The 21,844-nt window shown below is 40.2% G+C and overlaps 3 protein-coding genes across 5 annotated transcripts in view; 1 reads left to right on the top strand and 2 right to left on the bottom strand.

The window, feature by feature from the left end:
• The window catches only part of GPN3 (GPN-loop GTPase 3), a 13,579-nt gene extending 7,878 nt beyond the window's left edge, over positions 1-5,701 (bottom strand). Inside the window, exons 1-2 of one of the 2 annotated variants that reach the window (XM_059039601.2) lie at positions 4,574-5,701; positions 1,969-2,077 (exon numbers count right to left, since the gene is read on the bottom strand). In XM_059039601.2, the coding sequence (XP_058895584.1) occupies positions 1,969-2,077; positions 4,574-4,621 (157 nt within the window). In that variant the 5' untranslated portion in view covers positions 4,622-5,701. The remainder of the gene's footprint in view (positions 1-1,968; positions 2,078-4,573) is intronic. The other variant, XM_067016047.1, reaches the window with a different exon arrangement.
• Positions 5,275-13,909, top strand: FAM216A (family with sequence similarity 216 member A). The gene is made up of 7 exons (XM_067016048.1): positions 5,275-5,461; positions 6,811-6,848; positions 8,652-8,773; positions 9,995-10,124; positions 10,206-10,389; positions 10,945-11,027; positions 12,169-13,909. Exons 1-7 carry the CDS (start codon positions 5,370-5,372, stop codon positions 12,285-12,287), a joined length of 768 nt encoding a protein of 255 aa, XP_066872149.1. The 5' UTR covers positions 5,275-5,369; the 3' UTR covers positions 12,288-13,909.
• On the bottom strand, positions 13,757-21,844 carry VPS29 (VPS29 retromer complex component). Of its 2 annotated transcripts, none has more exons than XM_067016049.1 (4): positions 21,738-21,844; positions 16,826-17,017; positions 14,514-14,749; positions 13,757-14,261 (listed from the first exon to the last, which is right to left on the bottom strand). In XM_067016049.1, exons 1-4 carry the CDS (start codon positions 21,750-21,752, stop codon positions 14,144-14,146), a joined length of 561 nt encoding a protein of 186 aa, XP_066872150.1. In that variant the 5' UTR covers positions 21,753-21,844; the 3' UTR covers positions 13,757-14,143. The 2 variants fall into 2 exon arrangements, with proteins under 2 accessions (XP_066872150.1, XP_058895594.1); XM_059039611.2 differs by having other exon boundaries at positions 21,750-21,837.

Genomic DNA, 21,844 nt, shown 5'->3' with positions numbered 1-21,844 from the left:
ACAATATCATGCACTCAACAGCTCAAGTCAGAAACCTAAGAGTGACCCTTGATCTCTCCCTTTCCTACACCCTTCTAGTTCAATCTCCCACAAAATGCTGCTAATTGTACTTGCAAAATATATACCATATCTGTCTGCTCCTTTGTATCTCCACCATGATCACCCTAGTCCAAGCCACCTAGACAACTGTAATAGCCTCACTGCTGGTCCCTGCTTCTACTCTTGACCCTCCAGAGTCCATTTTTCATCTGAGAGCCAGTTATTTTTAAAAACATAAATCAGGGACTTCCCTGGTGGCAAAGTGGTTAAGACTTCACGCTCCCAATGCAGGGGGCCCAGGTTTGACCCCTGGTCTGGGAACTATATCCCACATGCATGCTGCAAGTGAGAGTTCGCATGCCACAACTAAGGAGCCCTCAGGCCGCAACTAAAGAACCCATGTGCCACAACCAAGAAGCCAGTGAGCCGCAACTAAGGAGCTCACAAGCCGCAACTAAGGAGCCCTCTTGTCGTAACTAAGGAGCCCGCCTGCCACAACTAAGACTTGCCACAACCAAATAAATAAATAAATATTAAAAAAACAAACAACCTCTCCACCAAAAAAAAAAAAGAAAACCGTAAATCAGATGTCAATCCTCTCCCCCTGCTGGAAACCCTCTAATGGCATTCCACTGTTGAAAGGTGCTATAAATTGAGGATTTTTTTTGGGGGGGTGGGGGGTGGCTGTGCCGCACACAGCTTGCGGGATCTTAGTTCCTCGACCAGGGATCGAACCCATGCCCCCTGCAATGGAAGCGCAGAGTCCTAACCACTGGACTGCCAGCGAAGTCCCTTATAAATTGAGTATTTGTGTCCCTCCAAAACTCATATGTTGAAAACCTAATGCCCAGGATGATGATATTAGTAGGTGGGGCTTTGGGGAGGTGAATGGGATTAGTGCTTTTATAAAAGAGGTCCCATAGAGCTCCCTCTCCCCCTTCCATCATGTGAGGAAACAGTGAGAAGTCAGCAGTCTACAACTGGGAAGAGGGCCTTCGCCAGAATCTGACCATGCTGGCAGCACCCTAATCTTGGACTTCCAGCCTCCAGAACTGTGAGAAATCCATTTCAGTTGTTTATAAGCCACCCAGTCTGGTATTTTGTTACAGTGGCCCAAACAGACTAAACAGGGTAAAAAACAGGAAAAAACCCATACTTCTCATGTCCAACTAGCTCCTACCCATCTCTTTCCTTCACTCCTTATGCCCCAGCTCATCAGCATCTTCGCTTTTTCTGGAACACACCAAGCCCTTTCCCATCTCTCCCTTATATACTGACCTTGATATTCTTCCATCTTGGAAAGCCTTTCGCCAACTTGGTGAGTACATTACCATCTTCAGGTCTAGGCCCAAATACCTCCTTCTCAGAGACATCGTCCCTAAAGCAACCTCCCCCAGTTATTCCTTCTCATCAGCCTAAAGCAGTCCTTATCACAATCTGTAACATGTTTTTCATTTTGCTTATCTCCCTTGCTAAAAGGTCCACAAAGGTAGGGATAGTATCTGTCTTCTCCTCTGCTATAACCCTGGTGCCTGGCATAAAGTCGGTGTTCAACACACAATTGAATGAATAAATTAAAAGACTTAAAAGACAAAACAAAACATTTAGGTTGTTCACTTATAGTATGATCAGCAGTAAAACAGATTTACCAAACATGATCAAACATGAAAGAAACAAAAGGGAAGGGTGGTGATGAAACAGTCTACTCACTTTTAATTCTTACATCAGAGACTAAGAAAGGATACTGTCACATACATCAACATGAGCTGATGTCACCAAATGACATTCAGCCTCATGTTGTTCACCACAAAACCAGGGGACCAGACTGTATTAATTTTCAGCTTCTGTGTTGAGCAGCCAGTGCTCACTACTGCCTCCCTACTCCCCTATTTTTCCTGAAGGAGGGGGAAGGCTCTGCTCAGGACTTACCAGCCATCACGGAGTAGTTGAAATGTTCTGCTGCAGGATCTAGGTTCACAACTTGGACAGACCGATTGAGGGCTTCACAGTGTTGGACAATGGTGGCACAATAGGTGCTCTGTAATGTCACAAAGCATGAGGGGTTAGAGCAATAAGCAGTGTAGTGCTTACCCTCTACACCTCCAGAAGGACTCTCCACACCCTTTAGGCAGTGTCTACTAAAGCCAAAACTATTCCTTCATTGACCAAGAAGCTGACTGAAGAGAGGGAAAAGGCACTGGGCTGGGAGTCAGGACACCTGACTGGGCTGCAGATCCAGACCTGGCTCGGACTCATGGGTAACTCTGGGGAGGGTGCTTTTCCATTCTGTCCCTCAATTTTCTTGTCTCTAACTGGAATGGCCTCCATGATCACCAACACTCCTTACTGCTCTAACGTGCAACAAGTGGAATTTAAAGGGAAGATTTCTGATTACACAGTGCAGCACCCGACACAAGGTGTCTCCACTAGGATTGGTACAGTCCAAACAAAGCTTAGGTGGGGTGGTCAGGGACGATGTCTCTGAGAAGGGACTATCTGAGCTGAGAGACAGAAGTGTGCTTGCCAAGCCAGGGGAGTAACATTCCAAGATGAGAGAATATCAGGCCAGTAAATAGCCTGGAAGTGCACTATCAATTTACAACTTTGGGTTTAGAAAATTTTTTATCCCTCATGTACTATGTTAAAATCTCTAGGCTACTTGTCAGTCTCTCCCACCCTCTATTTAAAGGCAGGGATGTGGGAACTTCCCTGGTGGTCCAATGGCTAAGACTCCATACTCCCAATGCATGGGGACCGGGTTCGATCCCTGGTCAGGGAACTAGATCCCACATGTTACAACTAAGAGCCCGCATGCTGCAACTAAAGATCCCACTCGCCTCAACGAAGATCCCAAGTGCTGCAACTAAGACCTGGCACAGCCAAATAAACAAATAAATACTTAAAAAAAAAAAAAAAAGGCAGGAATGTGTTGGGAATTCCCAGGCGGTCCAGTGGTTAGGATTTGGCGCCTTCACTGCCAGGGCCCAGGTTTGATCCCTGGTCAGGGAACTAAGATCCAGCAAATCTAACAGCGAGGCCATAAAATAAGTAAGTAAATAAATAAAGGCAGGGATGTGTCTTATTCAGTTGTATACGCCCAGGGACTATAAGAGTACCTGGTACATAATAAATGCTTGATAATTATTTCTAATTGACTCATATGTTTGAATAAACTCCACAAGTGCACAGAATTTTTTTTGTGTGTGTTTTAGTCACTACACAATCCCCAGGGCCCAGAACAATGCTTGACACAAAGAACATGTCCAGTGAGTACTTCTGGTAGCAAGCATCAAAAGTTTATCGAAAGATACTTATCTAACACAATCAGTCTGAAAATTAATCTAGAATATAGAAATAACCTCTATCATGCTTTTATCTTTCTCCTCAGTGACTTTACACACACTTCTCTCTGCCTAGGAGGTCCTCTCTATGCATCACACTGTATTTTAAGTAACTAGTCACCTATAAGTATTCCCAAATAGACTACTGGTTTCAGGTAAGCAAGGGCCATATCATAGTCGCATGTGTATCTCCTGCACCCAGAGTAGGCCAAGCATCAGAGCAACGTGTTTGTCAATTTAAAAACTGAAGCCACACAACACCTCCACAGACTCCAGTGTTTCCCACACTCTTGTTATTTGATCAATATCGTCACAATTTCTACCATATTTGAGTGCCACTAATAGGATTCCCTTAATAGTTGTTTACAAGAAAAACCTGTATCTCTAACCAGAAAACCAGTTATACTTGCCATAACGTGAAAGTAACCATAAAATTATATACAACTTTAACAAAAGTTTTTCAGTTCTAGCTAAATATAATTGCCTGCCAAAACCTCTGAGTCTAAGATCTGCTCTCCAAAACGACTTGAGAATTAAAGAAGTGTTGAAGATTCGCTAGCACCAAACTGATGATTTCACCTCAATGCAAAATGAAAGAAAACTGAAAAGGGAGCAACTTTCTCAATACACGATTCAATGTTCATTAATGTCAGGCCCATGTACCTCCTAAAGTCTCCTCAAATTCCAGAAGTCCACGTCTCAATCTCTGAGAAGCAGTGATTAACGAGAACCCACCTTAACCTCCTGGGTTAAAGACAGGGGACAAATTCTGGAGTTAGACAAAACTGGATTCAAATTCCAGCCATCACTTACTAGTTGTGTGACCCTGAGCAAAAACTTAACCTTTCTGTGTCTCATTTTCCTTACCGGCAAAATGGGAGTAACAGGACTTAACTCACAGGATTGTTAAAGAAATAAGTTTTTTTTCCTTAACAGGCAAGGATCTGGGGCTTAAGTACGCAATACCTGGGGCAGTATCTGGGGGCTTCAGTACGCAATAAATATTAGCAACTATCATCAATCTCCTTTCAAAACAACAACAAAAGGGACACTGAAGCCCAGGCTGAAGAAGCGAGAGGCCCAGGGTCTCAAGGTCCCCAATACACACAACCGCCAGCCCCTCCCTCAGGACCCGAACCTCCCGGCCTCCCATAATCTTCGACATTTCTCTCCTTCTCCTGCCAAAGCCTCACCTTCCCGCTCCCTGCGGGGCCCATGACCAGCTGCGCATACCGAGGCATGCTTGCTCCCCCGGTTCCTGACACCTCCCGCCGCTGAGACCCAGAGCACCACCACGACGATCCCTTCAGCCTTCGCGCGACGCCCACTGAGTTCCCGGAACACGACTACAAACCAATCGCAGTCCAAATTCCTTTTGCGTCTTCAGTTCTGCCACGCCTCTGACTAAGGAGTGTCCCGAAGGCCAAATCCCATGTGAAACGCGTTTTGCGAAAAGCACGGGGAGGTTTTGCGCGTGCGCAGAAGTAGTTGGCTGAAAAAGACGGTTGGGATTCTGGCGAGGTCTGGTTTCCTTGTTGATAACGGACAACCGTAACACTCTGCATCCCTCAGCCGCGTGCTTTGGTCCTTTATTTGCGTACTGATGTTTGACCTATATGGTGACCCTCGAGATTTACAAATTTGCAGAGGATCTGGATACTGAGGTGGAAGGCACCTTCCGTTTTAGAGGGAAGATATACTTCCTTTCCGTGATGCATCCCTTCCACAAAAAGATGCAAACGTACAAATGCTCAATCAACTAAAGGACTCCCGCCCCTCCCCCAACTTAACTCCAGGATCGTGGATCTGCCCTCCCCGCTCTCCCGAAGCTGTTCGGGCAGTGTCCGGACTTCATCGGAGGCGGCTAGAATCCGGCGTCTGCCTCTTCATCCCCAGTATCGCCCTGCCTGACGCACGCGTGCTGACAGGGGAGGGGAAAGGGGAAAGCTTCTCTCGCACATAGCTCGCGGTCAGGGCACCCGGGAGGAGATGCCCGGCCAGGGTCCAGTGTCCGAGTGGACGGAGTGCAGTTCTTCCACAGAGCCGCCCACAGTGGCCAGGGCCGAGGGTGGCGGCGGCGGGTGAGGCTGCGGGGACCTGAGGGGTTTGGGAAGATGGCGATCAGCCCCGGGTCGTGATCCCCGGGTAGAGGACGGGGTAGGAGAAGGCTGCTCCAGTAGACTGGTTCCCAATGTACTGAAGTGAGAGGAAGAGAGAACCTTTGTTGTGGCCGCGATGGGAAATATGGAAGCCGACTCAGTTTAGGGGAAGGGCTTCTGAGGGAAGCTTAGGAGGAGGGTTGGTGCAATGACTGACTAAACGCGGTGACTGCGACAGTCGCCTGGGTGCCTCTTCTGCCCCAGGGGGCGCTACGAAATCTGCTGGAAATTTTGCGGTCTGGTCAACGTACTTCTACAAAAAAGGGGTTGGCGGGGTGGGGTTGGGGGTTTGGGGGGCACCAAGGGAACAGAGGTTCAAAGAAGCGCTTCCAAGTCAAATCATTTCCCTGTATGTGACATTAGCCACGTTTATGTCAAATTGGGATTCATAATCTGTAAAGAGACAGATGACTCTGAATCTTAGAGACACCTTGATTTTTAACATTTTCTTCACTCAGTAGTTCCTTTTTCATAAATCCATTTCATTTTGAGCAGGTTTTTACTATTATTTCCTGGATGCTGAAGACAATTAGTTGCTGAAGTTACTGCTGGGGGCAGTACCTCCTCATCCCTTGCATGAGTTATTTCCTAACAGTGAGAATTGCCCAGTGTTCCTCGTCATGGCTCCTGCTGCACCCATGACCATCTTTTTAAAAAAATAAATGTATTTGTGGATTGAGGACTTCTAAAGATAGGATGGGGTTGTGTGTTTCTTTTCTGTTCGTCACAGCGCTTGGCAAAGTTCTGGATCGTAGTATCCCAAGGGATCAATGAATTCTTGGTCATTGAATAAATTGCAGGAAGAGGAAAGGGGGAGTGTTTGTCAATTTGAGAAAAGAAAAAATGAACTTGTACAAAATTAGAAACATTCCAGACCAACTTATCAGTTCCAGTTCACCTTAAATTATATACAATAAATTACTTTATTAAAAATAAAGAAAGAAAATATCATGGATAGCACAGAAGCCCAAACAACTTTATTGAGCTCGGTGTAGGAATTAGCTTAGGTGGCTATAAAAGTAAAGCCAAATCTGGCTTAAAGTAAATCCTTTACAGAATGGTAAAAATCTCAGATAACCCACTTTGAAGAAGCCTGGAGTCATTAGGTTATAACCAGAATTACAGGAGAAGATTTGCAAGACATTATCTGATGGAAACATGAAAAGTAAAAAGCATCTGCAATACTGTCCTTTTTTCATTTAAAATACTTTCTTTAATGCTTATAAAGCTGTCAGTTATTAAATATTATTTACATCCTTTTTTTTAAACAGATCAGCTGGATATTATTACCAGAATTCCAAAGATATTGGTGAGTAGAGCATATAAAGCAGATAATATGTATCAATAATAGGGCTCAGAGAAGCCAGTTTTGCTATAACTACTCACACAATGGAATTTTAAAAAGTCTTCATTAGCATCCTTGGTAAACCCACTCTTTAAGATTTTTAAACAACAATCCAGCAGGTTCTTTGTCTCCTGTTAAGATATCTCGCATCAAAAGAGTACTTCAAAATTGCAGTGAATCTGAAAAGAACTGTGTTTATAACTGATGTTGGTTGAAAAGGTCAGAACACAACCTGGGGTTTATACACAGGTTGAAGGAAAAAATTCTAAATTGTTCAACTTCAATGAACATAAGATATTTCTCAATGCTGCTATTTTCCTCTCACTTGAAATAAAGGATAGAGCTGCTGAGGTAAGAGGTTAAGACAGGCCCCCAAGACCTCTCACTAATTTTTTGAGGGGAGCAATTTCAATTCAATGATATATAAACCTGAATTCACTTTGCTTTTCCTTGGAAAATTTATAGTCCTTACAGTTACCTAGGAAAAACACACATATCTGTGTGCATAGACATATATATCACTATTTATTTTATATACATGTGGTGGTTTTAAAGTGGAATTGCTGAATCATATGGCAATTCTGTTTGCTTTTTTTGAGGAACCGCCATACTATTTCCACAGCAGCTGCATCATTTTATTTAATATATTCCCACCAGCAGTGCGCAGGGGTCCAATTTCTCCACATCCCAGCTAACACTTGTTTTCTGTTTTTTTGATGATAGTCATCCTTATGGATATGAAGTGATATCTCATTGTGATTTTGATTTGCATTTCCCTAATCATTAGTGGTAGTGAGCATCTTTTCATGTGTTTATTAGCCATTTGTATATCTTCTTTGGAGACATCCAAAGTCTATTCAAGCCCTTTGCCGATTTTCAATTGGGTTGTTTGTTGCGTTTAACTATTATTATTATTATTATTTTTTTTTTTTAGAAGATGAAACCACCTTGATGGCAGTTTCTCTTTTTAAAAAAATTATTATTAATTTATTTATGGCTGCGTTGGGTCTTTGTTGCTGTGCGCGCGCTTTCTCTAGTTGCAGAGAGCAGGGGCTACTTTTTCCTGCCGTGCGTGGGCTTCTCACTGCGATGGCTTCTCTAGTTGCGGAGCACGGGCTCTAGGCGCACAGGCTCAGTAGTTGTGGCTTGCAGGCTCTAGAGCACAGGCTCAGTAGTTCTGGTGCATGGGGTTAGCTGCTCCACGGCAGGTGGCATCTTCCTGGACCAGGGATTAAACCCGTGTTCCCTGCATTGGCAGGCAGATTCTTAACCCCTGAGCCACCAGGGAGGTCCCTAAAGCTCTTCATTTTAACACTGCCTCATTAAAGGGATAAAATGTGTGTTATTCTATCTTGAGTCTAATGCAGAATAGAATTTCAAAACTATATACTGAAGGCAAATGAATGATAAAATATTTTTGAAAATCTTTAAAGCCCAAATCCTGCATGTATATTCCTGTTTAGTATGGTCTGACATAAAATAAACTAAAGAAATAAGTTACTGTCAACATTTTGCATCTCAGCTGAGTTCAAAATAATTTTGTCCATATGTAATCATTATATATCATTATATAAATACTTATAAATATCTTAGATTTTTGTGTGCTCTAAAACCAAATGGCATGTCATAATGTCTCTTCAGATTTAACAGTCTGACTCATACTGGTATTCCAGGATAATCAATGACACATGTAAATAGATGGATCTTAATAATTAATTTGTTAGACTGATCTTTGCTCATGAAATTCACATAATTCCTTGCCTACAGACAGATTCAAAGATGGACACAAAATGAACTCACACATAACCAAGCTGCAAGAGTTATGGAAAACACCTCAAGTTCAAACAAGTCACATCCCTAAGTCAATGACAGAGACATCCTTTCTAAAGGTATGCTAACCAAATACCAATACTTTATTTAAATACCAATAGTCTTTGTATTCAGAGCTGAACTTTTTATTGAAGATAAGCTAGTTAGAGGGTAAGGCACTGTAGAAGACAAGTACACCCAGCACATTGCCTAGGAGTCCATAAATATCTGCTGGGTAAACTTATGAGTGAATGCAAGGATTTTATCATTATAGATTCCCTATCATAAGAGTTCTTTCAGGGTTTTACGATACTTTGGATCTAATGTACCTTTACTCAGGAAGCTCAGTGCCAAGCACAAAGATGCTTGAGGAAAGTTCCACTCTAGAGACAGAAACCCAACCTCATAAAGATTTTGCTCAAGGACTACAAAATTAAAAGCAAGCAAGTAAAGAAAATGGCAATAAACACTTCATAACTGTTGACCTGTATTACCCATTAAAGATCATAGCTGGCAGAAGTACCCTCTCTAGAGCAATGTAAATTAGGGTTACTAAAGATCTGTGCAAACTGATAAGTTATTTCTGACCAACATTTAAAATTTTCTCTGGATTTATTATCTATTCAGTTCAGTAAATCTTGTGTTTGTATGTATATACACATGCATATATAGTGGAGCCTTGCATTTTAGGTGAGTGTTAACTTCTAAAATCAGCAAGTACAGTGAAAATCTTAGTCAAAATTACTTCTATGACTAGGACTTCCCTGGTGGTCCAGTGATTAAGATGCCACACTTCCACTGCAGGGGGCACGGGTTTGATCCCAGGTCACGAACTAAGATCCCACATGCCTCTAGGCATGGCCAACAAAAAAAATTACTTATATGAGAGACCAACAGACTACCCTCAGTCTGTCCAACACCGAGAGTTATTCTTCTGGTGCTAGAAAAGACTGTTTCTAAGACTAGAGTAATTGTGTTGCTTTTAGGTACCACTTTTGAGGTACCACCTCAAACATCATATTCAGAAGGCAAGATGCCTACACTCACTGAGAGGCACATGGGAACTAAGACTCATTGACAGACAGCAGATTCACACTTTCTTTATTCTTCTAGGGCAGTGTTTCTCAAACCCAATGGGCATCTGAATCACTTGAGTGGAAATGGCAGTCACTTGTACTATTTAAATGGCCATTTCTTTCTCTCTTACTTTTTGGCCAGATGAACATTCTATCCTTTCAGATATGGAATATTGCCAACCTCTGTTCTACAATGCAGCCTATAAATCTTGTTTTGTCTTCTAGCATCCAGACCTCACCTTAGGCCAGAAGCGTTACCTGTGCAGTATTGCTAAGATCTATAATGCAAACTATCTGAGGATGTTAATGAAGAGGCAGTACATGCATGTGACCCAGCACAGCTCACAAAAACCAGGCAGGTGCACCTCCAGGTAGTTTCTCACTACTTCTCACAAGAAACAAGAGGGTGTTCTAACAGAGGTGATTTGTGCAACAGGTGTCCTCACTCATCACAGGAGCCACCTCAGTTCTCGTTACTCACAGAAGCAGCATTACCCCTGCACTACATGGCGACACCAGCTGGAGAGAGAGGACTTGGGGCCTTCTAACATTGCAGCTGCATCTGCACCCGAGATGATCATACAGCATTCCCTCTGGCGACCAGTGAGAAACAAAGAAGGGTTTGTTTCCTACTCTTTAAGAGAAAAATGTACCCCTCAATTTTATTTGAGCTAAATGACATTAAATCTTGTGTTCCCTAATATGTTCACTTTGTTAAATTCAGAATAGGTTGGACAAAAAGCACAAAAGAATGCTATCTTATAGTCTCTTTACTGAGCTGACTGGGATATGCTACTGTTTTTAGAATTTTGTGGAATTGTAAAAAATTCGATCAGCTAAAGATATGGAAGACTGCCCTTTTAAAGGATTCCCACTCAAATTTAAAATAATAAAACACTTCCAAAAGGAGAAGCATATGGTGGCTTATGCACAGGGGAATACTATAAACAAAAAAGGAAAAAGGAAAAAAGAGATTAGGATGCCTGATTATTCAACCTGCACTACAATCGTTTGCTTTGCATCTCAGGGTTAGTACATCACGGGAGAATTCAGGGTCTGAAAGGGTCTCTTTGGTGACGCCGGCAGCTTAATAAAAAGAATTGTATGGTCTTCCACATGCATTTGGCAGCTGTTCACTGTGCTGGTTCCAATTAAGATGCTTCTCTTTCTTACAGTTTAAAAACTGGATATGCATCTAAAACAAGATGTAAGTCACTGAAGATTTTTAGAAAACCAGGCAGACTGTTCATGCAATCAGGTAAATGTGGAATTCTTAATATATGCATTTTAAAAGATGTCATGCTAAAAAATATTAAACCCAATATAGTTCCATTTGTTGCAGAAGACATTAAAAAATTTACAATGACTTGCTTATATTGCTCCAAACAAAACTAAACATGAAATCGATTTCTGCTTTCATCTAAAAGAACACACTGCTCAGGGACTCCTGCATGCAGGATCTTATTTCCCCGATCAGCGATCGAACTCATTCCCCCTGCAGTGGAAGCGTGGAGTCTTAACAACTGGACTAGCAGGGAAGTCCCCAGACAGCAATATTTTGTATAGAATCAAATAGTTAACAAAGGGCTATATCACCTATACCATTTTGTTTTAATATTCAAACCAGTGGAAACAAACCAATTATTATTATCAAAATTTTACAGAGCAACTCAGACAAATCCACATTTGGGAAGGATTAGCATCAAGGATCCTTCTACCACAAGTACAGAATATCACAAAATGAAAAAGGCAAGAGAAAGACTGAATACTCAGAAATATTCCTCAGAATTGATAAAGTGGAAAGGATTAAGTGGAAGTTAGATAATTTCCTAGTTACTACCACAGTGAGTAGGGAAGTGGGTAGGAAACAGGGAACTTAGGCCATCTGAACCCATATCCCACTGCTGTATGACAGCACCACCCAGCTCTGCTATAAATACCATACCATGCCTATCCAAGAAATGAGGGAAATGGCAGGGGAGAAGGTAAGTCTGGTTCCAAAAAGAACAGCTGGAGGAAACCACAGATAGAGGAAAAGTCCCCATGGTCCCCCAAGAGAAAAGAAATGAGAAGGAACTTAAGGAAAATAGAGAATACTGAAGCTATAACTTCCCCCAGTCAAAAGATTTTGAAAAGCAATGGGAAAATAGGACTTAGTAACAGAGAATTTGCTATACAATAACTTGGCTAGAATACAGTACTGGGTTATTTTTTAAAATAAGAGATTTAGGGGGAGGGAGAGATAATTAAATTTTGAAAATTGCAATTTGTTTTTGCCAAAGGCTTATTAAAAAAGCAGGTCATTTTGAAGGTTGTTCTTGTATACAAATCTCAATTTTCAGGATGAAATACTTTATTTCCAAAACAGACATTATAAACTCTTTATTTTTTTCCTTCAGTGTCTACAAATGATTCTGAATCATACATGAATGAAGAAAAAAAGGAAGACGATTTGCTAAATAAGTGTATGCAATCAATGTCAATTGAAGAACAGGGAGAACATCTGATGCTAACTTGACAATATTGAGTATTGGTGATGTGCCAAAGGTGGGGGGGAAGGGATTGTGAATTGTGTCCTCTCTCTACATTTAGGATAGTACTGTTATTCACCACTGTCATTAAGTAATTTTAGTTTGTTCAGAAACGTTTACTATCATGTAAATGGTTTGATGTAGTTCCATGTACCAATGATATTTGTGTAATAAAATTTGTGTGAAATATATGTGTGTAGTCCTAGCTAGGTACAATTAAAATTCTTCTTGTCACCTAAAACTGAATTCTTCTTTAAATCTGACAAATACATTGTATAATTCTTTTTCTGTTTACAGTAAGTCCTAAAATAGCAACATTAGAATATCCTGGAAATATTTTCCAGATCAGGCTGAGGAAAACTCTGAATATCCTGATATAGAATAGCATTTGATAGAGGTAACATCCTGGCTTGCTCAATAAATATTATCTGCTTGAACACAACTTAAAAATGGGAACATCAATTTGCCCTATTTTATGAAAATTGCCAAACACTTGGACTCTCAAACTAGATTTAAGTTGGGAATAGTTCTATTAATGAAAGGACTGTTCACATTACATTTTTGCTCTAGTGTGCTTGCCTTCTAAATGTTTTAGAACATTAGTGTTTTAAAATTTTATTTTTTAAAATTTTAACTTTCGAGGTATAGTTGATGTACAATATTATATAAGTTGCAGGTGTACAACATAGTGATTCACAATTTTTAAAGGTTATACTCCATTTATAGTTATTGTAAAATATTGGCTATATTCTTTGTGATGTGTAATATATCCTTGTAGCTTATTTATTTATACATAATAGTTTGTACCTCTTGATCCTCTACCCTACCTTGCCTCTCCCCACTGGTAACCACTAGTTTGTTCTCTACATCTGTTTCCTTTTCGTTATATTCACTAGTTTATTTTTTAGAGTCCACATATAAGTGATACCATACAGTAATTTGTCTTGCTCTGACTTATTTCACTTAGCATAATACCCTCCAAGTCCATCCATATTGTTGCAAATGGAAAAATTGCACTCTTTTTTATGGCTGAGTAATATTACACTGTGTATGTATGTATGTTTGTATGTGTGTATATATACACACATCCACTCTTCTGTTGATGGACCCTTAGGTTGTTTTCATATCTTGGCAACTGTAAATAATGTTGCTATGAACACTGGAGTGCACATATCTTTTCAAATTAAACAGTAGTGTTCAAAAAAATTTTTTTGTTAAAACATAAAGAATAGGGCACTTAAAAGCAACAGTCTGAAGAATCACTGATGATTTACTATGTCAATATGGTATTCTATTTAGTTAATAAAATCTGAGTCCAACATTATGACCTAGAACATTGTAAGAAAGAGCTCTGAAAGGTCATCTCATCTACCTTATCACTGTAACATTTGTCTGCAGTTTCATTTGGCCTCTTATTTTCATAATTTTTAAAAATTAAAACAGTTCATCAAGAAAGTATAAATGAAAGGTAACTGTTTATTAGTGGAGAATAATGTATACAAGAAAATCTAGATTCTTTCTCCTCATGCACTAATTTGGTAGTAAAGTTCCAAATATCAACTATGAAGATATTTACAAGGATAAATTTTTCTTAACGTGACCATTTACTGTGTGTGGTGGATGTTTTTTCATAGAAATCATATACTTAAACTAAATATAATCTTATAGTTTACAAGCAGCTTAGAACATTGTATTAACAGAAGACAAGATTCCATTTTACTGCAAAATATTATAAAAGTGATACAGTTTTGTGGCTCTTAAACATTTAATTACTTGAGTTGAACAGGGGAGTGAAAAAAAAAAAAAAAAGCCCAACAGAAACATCATCAGGACACGCCTCGCTTTAAGATTTTTTGTATTCAATTCGTTCTACTTTCACATCGTCTCCAATTAGCTGATACACATAAGTGACAACTGTAGAAGCCTGGATATCCATCAACACAAATGAAGGAATAATGTTTCTGGAAGAAAATATAAATAATGTAAGTGTTTTGTACTAAAAAGCAGTAGCACTATAAATTTCAATTTAGGATGACAATTTGGATTCAAGGAGAAATCTGGTTGTTAGACATATTAAAAAGAATAATCACCAATAGAAGATTGCCAAAAAGGCTATAATTATTTAAATAATCACATTTCTCTTTTATGAAATGTCACTTGTACAATTATTAATTTTATGAAACCCCCAAATTCCCAAATTGCATACTACTCACGTTTCCAAGGCATTATATGCTCCAGTGGCAGAACCTGGATTAATGTAGAATTTATTTTCATGCTCAAATGCTTCAAATTTATGTGTGTGTCCTGAAATAAGAATATCCACATCAAACTGCCTCTGCAGCAGGGCTAAGCTGGCCATATCTCCCCATGGAATAACTTGATGTCCATGGATCAAACCGATTTTGAACTGCCCAACAGTTACAACTTTCTGTTCTGGATAATTCAGATTCTAAAATATGAAATAGACATAAGAAAAACAAATATTTTAGAGACATAGAGGTTTAAAAAATAACCTTCTTAAATATTCAGTCTCATATGGGTGTTTTACTACAGTGCTCCACAACCAACATCTTTGTTAAATATTTGATTTCTTCTCAATCTCTAAGGCTGCAACGGTGCTCAAAACATAATTTACTTCAGGTAAACTGGAACTTATCATGCAATCCCTTTGTTGAGTTTATTTTTATAGAATATGAGTTCTTTTCGGCTTTCTGTAGAGGATAATTCCCCCAAATTTGTTTCCTCTATTTAAGAATCCAAGGAATACGACCTGTAAGCTAGGATATGTTCAAATTATATCCCAGGCTTTAATAGTTACATAGATGGTTTAAAATAATAATGATAGTTAAACTTATGTAGCACTTGGTATGAACCAGGCACTATTCTAAGAAGTTTATAAATATCAACCTATGTAATAATTACAAACAATCCTAAGACGTAGGTTCTATTATGACCCCCATTTTATGGATGAGGAAACTGAGGCACAGAGAGGTTAAAATAACTTGCCTAGGAGCACACGTTATTAAGTGTTTGAGCCAAGATCCAAACCCTGGTAGTATGGCTCCAGGGTCAAGCAAAAAATTTAATTCTTGCTACTGAAACTATCTTCAGCATATCATAAACAGAACCCCTAATATATTTTTAACAAATGACAAACCTACACTCGAATTATTAACAAGATGTTTGCCCCTTCCCTTCTCATCCCCCCACCCCACTTTTCACTTTCATGCCACCTCTAGTTTATTCAAACTTAACACCAAAAAAAAAAAAAAGCACCAATGAATTTAAATAGTTTATGAAAAAGCTTATATTCCCAGGAATAAAAAGTAAAATTTTCATACTAGAATCAGGTTTATTAAGCTAGGTCATACAATGTTAGCACTGTCAGGGGTCTTAAAAATCATCTATTCCAATCATATTTACGTAGTAGGGAACTAAGAAAGAGGATGTAACTTGCCTAAAATCTCATTACTAATTAATGGGCAAAGTTGGAACCCCAGAACTCCTTATTTTTTTTTAAGTTAGGTTTATTGAGGTAAAATTTACGTACAGGAAAATTACCCTTTTTGGTGTACAATTCAAGGAGTTTTGACAAATGCATACAGTTGTGTAAGCACTACCACAGTAAGATATAGAAAAGTCTATCCCCTCCCCAAAACTCCCTCATGGGGCTTCCCTGGTGGCGCAGTGGTTGGGAGTCTGCCTGCCAATGCAGGGGACACGGGTTCGAGCCCTGGTCTGGGAAGATCCCACATGAAGCGGAGCAACTGGGCCCATGAGCCACAATTACTGAGCCTGTGCATCTGGAGCCTGTGCTCCGCAACAAGAGAGGCCACAATAGTGAGAGGCCCGCGCACCGCGATGAAGAGTGGCCCCCGCCTGCCACAACTAGAGAAGGCCCTTGCACAGAAACGAAGACCCAACACAGCCATAAATAAATAAAAATTAAAACCTAAAAAAGAATGTGTAGAACTCCCTCATGGCTGTTTTATAGTTAACCTTTGAGATAGGGAGCCATGGCACGGTTTTCAGCAGAGAAGTGATGTAATCTTACTTCACCTAAAAAGGATCACTTTGGTTGCTACATGGAGAATAAACTGTGGAGGGAGCAAGGATAGAGTCAGGAAGCTGGAACACAGTAAAGTGATAAGTAGCTTGGAACAGGGTAGCAGAGGTGGCGGCGGGGTAAGTCCCTGACAAAAACTTTGTAAACTAAATGATAGTACTACAAAAAATAGTGACAAAACCATACCAATTTAGTTAGAACAAGTATGTAATATGTTTATTAAGTAGTCTAAAATCAGTGCTTTTCAAACTGTAAGGGAGGGGTATGTCTAATAATTTTACATTGGAAAACTAGAAAAGCAAAACAAACCTTAACAGTTGAGAAACTCTGGTCTCAAAAATAAACCTTATATATATATAAATCAAGAAAAGGAAATATTTAATTAATATATAATCAACACAACAGGAAAAAAAAAAAAAGGAAAGGAAATATTTGGGAAGGGAAAGGGAAGTACATCACCTCATCGAAGTCTCCTCTCACAATATGAACATCACCAGCCAGAGTCTTGAGATAGTCATAACTCTCTTTGGTACAAAGGTTTCCAGTGCAGAGAATGTGCTGAATCTTTCCTGGCACCAGCAGTTTTTTGAATTTAGCTGGCAAACTGTTGCACCGGTGTGGGATGTGCAGGTCTCCTAATACCAACACCAACTTTAAAGTGTCAAGGTGAGAAAAAGTGTAATGTTAAACATGATTTCAAAACAAGATATTCTCCTCCCATAAGTCCTCTTTTAAATTAAACTAATCAGAGATTCTAGAACCCAAAAGAGCAGAAGTTATTCACACAGTTCCTATCATGACCACTTAAACAAATACACGTAGTTTATTTTGGTCATAAATAGGTGTGCACACAATACAGGTAATCATTCTATTTATCAAGAATAAAATCAAGCTTTCTAAAGCGATTCATTTAGAGACCTATAAATTACACTCAAAAAAATTAAAAAATGAAATATATACTACCGGGCCCTGTGGAATTTGATATGGTAATTCATATTTCTGCAGGGTTTTTTTGTGTGTGTGTGCTACGCGGGCCTCTCACTGTTGTGGCCTCTCCCATTGCGAAGCACAGGCTCCGGACGCGCAGGCTCAGCGGCCATGGCTCACGGGCCCAGCCGCTCCGCGGCATGTGGGATCTTCCCAGACTGGGGCACGAACGCCTGTCCCCTGCATCGGCAGGCGGACTCCCAACCACTGCGCCACCAGGGAAGTCCATTTCTGCAGTTTTAATGTAAAACATCATACATTGATTCCAGGGATGTTAATAAAAAGAATGGTTAAAATTATAATGATAGAGGAAAAAAAGTTAATTCTATAATTTACTAGACTGACAACCATTTGGAGGAACAGTAGCCAAAATTTACAATATTTGTTACTTAAAATATTAACTATACATTGCAGAGGAATAAAAACAGCCTATGTTGCAAAGAGTTTCAATAGGGCAAACATGTGCTTCTGAATATATTTTGTTATCTTCTCTTTCCTTCATCATTAGAAATCCTGACTGTCATATTTTTGTCTAGATTAAATTGCCTATGTATCCTTAGTTTAGTTCCCAAACTTAAAGTAACAAATCAATCTTTCATGTGCATTAGAGCATTAAAAAAAGAGAGAGATCAACTAAATAAGTGATGAATTCAGCAGGAGGTGGTTTAGAGTTGGAACCATCTCAGATGACAAAAACAAATTCTGCATATAAATATAAAAGAATTTTAAAACCTCAATCCTGCAGATTTTTAATTTTAAAATTTCAAGATTTGACATATATACACCATTTAACACAATAATGTCAAAAAGATCATTTAAAGATAGTATTTGCCCTCCAAAGGACAAGAGAATCAATTTCTCCATGTCCACTGGTATAAGCACCTTCAGACAAGATCTGGCGCGTTCAGGGTGGTATGGCTGCAGACAGTATAAGCACCTTCATTCTATGACAGGATGCTTTCCCACACAGACATCCCATCCATAAATGTACATGCCCTTTAACTGGTTCTAAAGAACGCATGACTATTCTTTAATATTTCCAAAGAAAGCATTAAATATCTAAAACAGGATAAATAGCAAAGTTTGGCCACTACAGACTTTGTAAGTTGAAATTAATCAAAACCAAAATGTGTAAAATTAAAATTATTACCACAATAAGCTTGATTCATCTTGCAACAAATATCAAAATGATTACAAAGGAAAGGAAATGTTATCAGCACATAAGTAACTGAGGTAACACAAGGTTACAAAACTAGCTCACTTTAAAAGAAATTATTAAATAAGCTTCTTTACAAAGAGTAGTTTCAGCTGGTATTTGCTCAATGACATATTGTTTCAATCCAGATCTTAGTGGACAAAACATCTATAAAACTAAAAACCACCACATAGTTTCCACCCTCAGTGATAATCAATACAAAAGTACCTGGAGATAGAACAATCTTCATCTTTAGAGGGGGATCCCTTCAGATATGGATTGAAGTACATAGTTAATGTGGGAAGCTGGCATTTGAGAAAAAGGTAAAAAAATAGATTTCTATATTAAAAAAAAAAGAACCTCAAACTCATAAATTAAGGGTATATGTCTATAACAGGTTGAAAATGTTTGGGCCTAATAATGAATGAGCTGTTCAATCTGAATGTGGTAGAATGAACATTAGTAAGACATGATACTTTATAATGATCTATGACCTAAATTCTATAATGTACTGTGGATTATGCCCAAGTGTACCTAGGCTATTAGCAGTCTAAAGATATAACTATGAATGGCCACACAGAAACTATTTCAAATTAGTAAGGATCCTTACTAGGACTTTGATTTCCTGCAGCTTTTTAAGTTATAGGGGGAATAGTGTCACATAACAAATACCATACTTTGAGCAGTGTCTTTGCCCAAATTCCACACTTTGGACAGTTCAGGTTAGACATAGATTACAGAGTCTTTTAAGACAGCAAAAGATCCTGGAAATGGCAGTCTTGTTAAATTCAAATAAAGAACCAACCTAATCAAAGCATAGGAATTTGCTTACTTTCTATTTGATAGACATAAAAGGGTGAAATCCCAGTAACAGCACCCAACCACCACTGTTAGTAGGAGCTAAGAGAAGAAACTTACTCTGTGCCCAGCCTTAGTGGAATGAAGAAGTTGATTGCAGACAGGGGAATGAAAAAAAAAGGGTGAAACATGACCAATGTTAAAGAAAGCAACGAAAAGAAACAAACCAAAAAAAGAACAAAAACTCATCGAATGAATATGCAAACAACTGTTAATGATTTCTGAGTGTTATGAAAGAAAATGTTAAAAATCAGCTTTGCTCAAAACAATACCAAAAGAACCACTTGCTGTACTATTAAATCTCTCTCTCTCTCTCTCTCTCACACACACACACACTTAAAATTTTTTCTACTTTTCCTAATCTCATTCGCCACTTTGGCTCCCAACCGGTTGTCTTGTTTCCTGTTCTGTTTAGAATTTTATAAAACAATTTGGAAAATTCATCAGCAATAGCTTAAATGAAAGCTAACATTTTCTGGATCCTTTAGGACTAATTATTCTTCAAGTATATTGATTTTAATCCTAAGTTTAAAATTCTAGTAGTTGGAAAATTATGCTGTAGCTAGGTCATTTTGTACAGAAGATCTAACACAGCACTATGAATACATTATCAAGTATTGGATGTACTGGATGATAAAAGCAGACACCTTCCTCCAGCTAAATCTGGACTTTCCCCACACTTGAATTTGCTGCCCATAGACTCTGGATACTACTGTATATTGAACATTTCTGGACTCTTTTGCCAAATAAAATGCTTTTAATTGTAAAAGAAGCGACTAACTCTAAATTTTGCCCAGTTCTATTTCACACAAAAAGTGATACTTCAGTACAACTACCCCGAAAAAGTGTTCACCTCTCAAAAAAACTTCAGAAACATTAATATAGAAATCATGTCAGGTAATTTCATCTTCTCCCAGGGATAACTGTCTCAAAATTACTGTAAACTGGACTACTCTAATCTGGAGTCTGTTTAGAAGCAAAAATCAAAAGTGGGATTAAAATCTCTAACATACATAAAGAAGCTAAAGAACCAGAGACCATGAATCTTTGGCTGTCACGTCTATAAGGCACCTTAAAGGCTGCTGGTCACACAATCACGATCATCTTAAAAACGCAATGGATGTTCATCAGAGAGAGAAGTCTCTTTTCAGCAACACAAATACCAAGATAATCAGAAATCCTTTTAAAACCGTTCTTCACTTTGTAGGGGGTCAAGGGCACTTTGAAAATCTGATTACCGCTATTAGCCCTCTCTGGCAGCAGTTCCCAAGTTTTCACGTAGGCAGGTCTTGGGGTACCGACCTACTGGGGGTGAGGGGATGATCTGGCGCAATCTGATGGACGAATGAGGTAAAGCTTCCCAAACTACTCCTTGCTGCCAACAATGGCCCTTTTTTTTTTTTTTTTTTTTTTTTTTTTGGTATGCGGGCCTCTCACTGTCGTGGCCTCTCCCGTTGCGGAGCGCAGGCTCCGGACGCGCAGGCTCTGTGGCCACGGCTCACGGGCCCAGCCGCTCCGCGGCACGTGGGATCCTCCCGGACCGGGGCACGAACCCGTGTTCCCTGCATCGGCAGGCGGATTCTCAACCACTGCACCACCAGGGAGGCCCAACAATGGCCCTTTCACCAGAAAAACGTTCCAAAACGTAAAATTTCCAAACCATTTCAAGGAGTTCGAAAACCATTAAGGAATCCTGCTCTAAAGGGTCGCAGCAGCCTGAGGAAGTGGTTCCAGCAACCCTAAAAGCTAAATCCAATCCTTTTCAGGGCCCACTGCCACATTTCAAATGGCAGCCGCACGTTATTTCACGGGCGAAGGGGATAGTTCTTATCCCCTTTCTCTGGACAGCAAACTAAAATGGGTAGCGAATTGTGCTTGCTTCTTCCCGTTTTGCCTCCGAGAAGCCAGCTTTCGCCACATGGGGGTGGTAACCGGTGGGTTACCTACTAGCGGGAGGTGCTTTTTGCGTAAAAGGAGCAAGGAAACGTCTGGAAACGGCGGAGTTCCCGTGCTCCTTTCTCTGGGACGCTCGAGGCACAGGCCCAAAAGCCTTCCCCGGCTCGGGCGTGAGGGGCTACGTGATAGAAGCGGCAGCTGAAAGGGACCCTTTCCCCCCTCGGACGTCCTGTGGCTCCTGGGGCTGGGCTGCGAGGCCAGGGCTGGTCGCACCCAGAGGGGCCCGCTCTCTTTCCTCCCTTGTCTGTCCCCAGGCCTGGGCCCCGGCCACGCCCGCCACGGCCTCCGGGATCGCTTAAGCCCTCGCCCAGAGACTCCCAGCGGCTCCCAACGACGCAGCACCCCAACCGACAGGCAGGCCTCGGTCGCCGCAGCTGCCGCCCTCACCATCCTGTCACTGGGCTCCGCTCAGTCACCACAACCGCCGCCGCCCTCTCTTCCTCAGACGCCTCGACGACCCGCCCACCTCGCTTACAACCAAT

Source organism: Kogia breviceps, chromosome 15, assembly GCF_026419965.1.
Source record: "Kogia breviceps isolate mKogBre1 chromosome 15, mKogBre1 haplotype 1, whole genome shotgun sequence".
Classification (NCBI taxonomy): domain Eukaryota; kingdom Metazoa; phylum Chordata; class Mammalia; order Artiodactyla; family Physeteridae; genus Kogia; species Kogia breviceps.
The sequence above is the reverse complement of the archived record's forward strand: the minus strand, read 5'-3'. Positions and strand labels throughout refer to the sequence as shown.

Bases quoted from the DNA above. Each gene is read 5' to 3' on its own strand.
- FAM216A (XM_067016048.1), top strand. From the start codon at position 5,370: ATGCCCGGCCAGGGTCCAGTGTCCGAGTGGACGGAGTGCAGTTCTTCC. The intron at 6,849-8,651 runs GTGAGTAGAGCA...CCTTGCCTACAG, and splicing joins CCAGAATTCCAAAGATATTG to ACAGATTCAAAGATGGACAC. The intron at 11,028-12,168 runs GTAAATGTGGAA...TTTTTCCTTCAG, and splicing joins CAGACTGTTCATGCAATCAG to TGTCTACAAATGATTCTGAA.
- VPS29 (XM_067016049.1), bottom strand. The intron at 14,750-16,825 runs GTGATGTACTTC...TTCATATTTTAG, and splicing joins TGAGAGGAGACTTCGATGAG to AATCTGAATTATCCAGAACA. The intron at 14,262-14,513 runs GTGAGTAGTATG...ATTTTCTTCCAG, and splicing joins GCATATAATGCCTTGGAAAC to AAACATTATTCCTTCATTTG.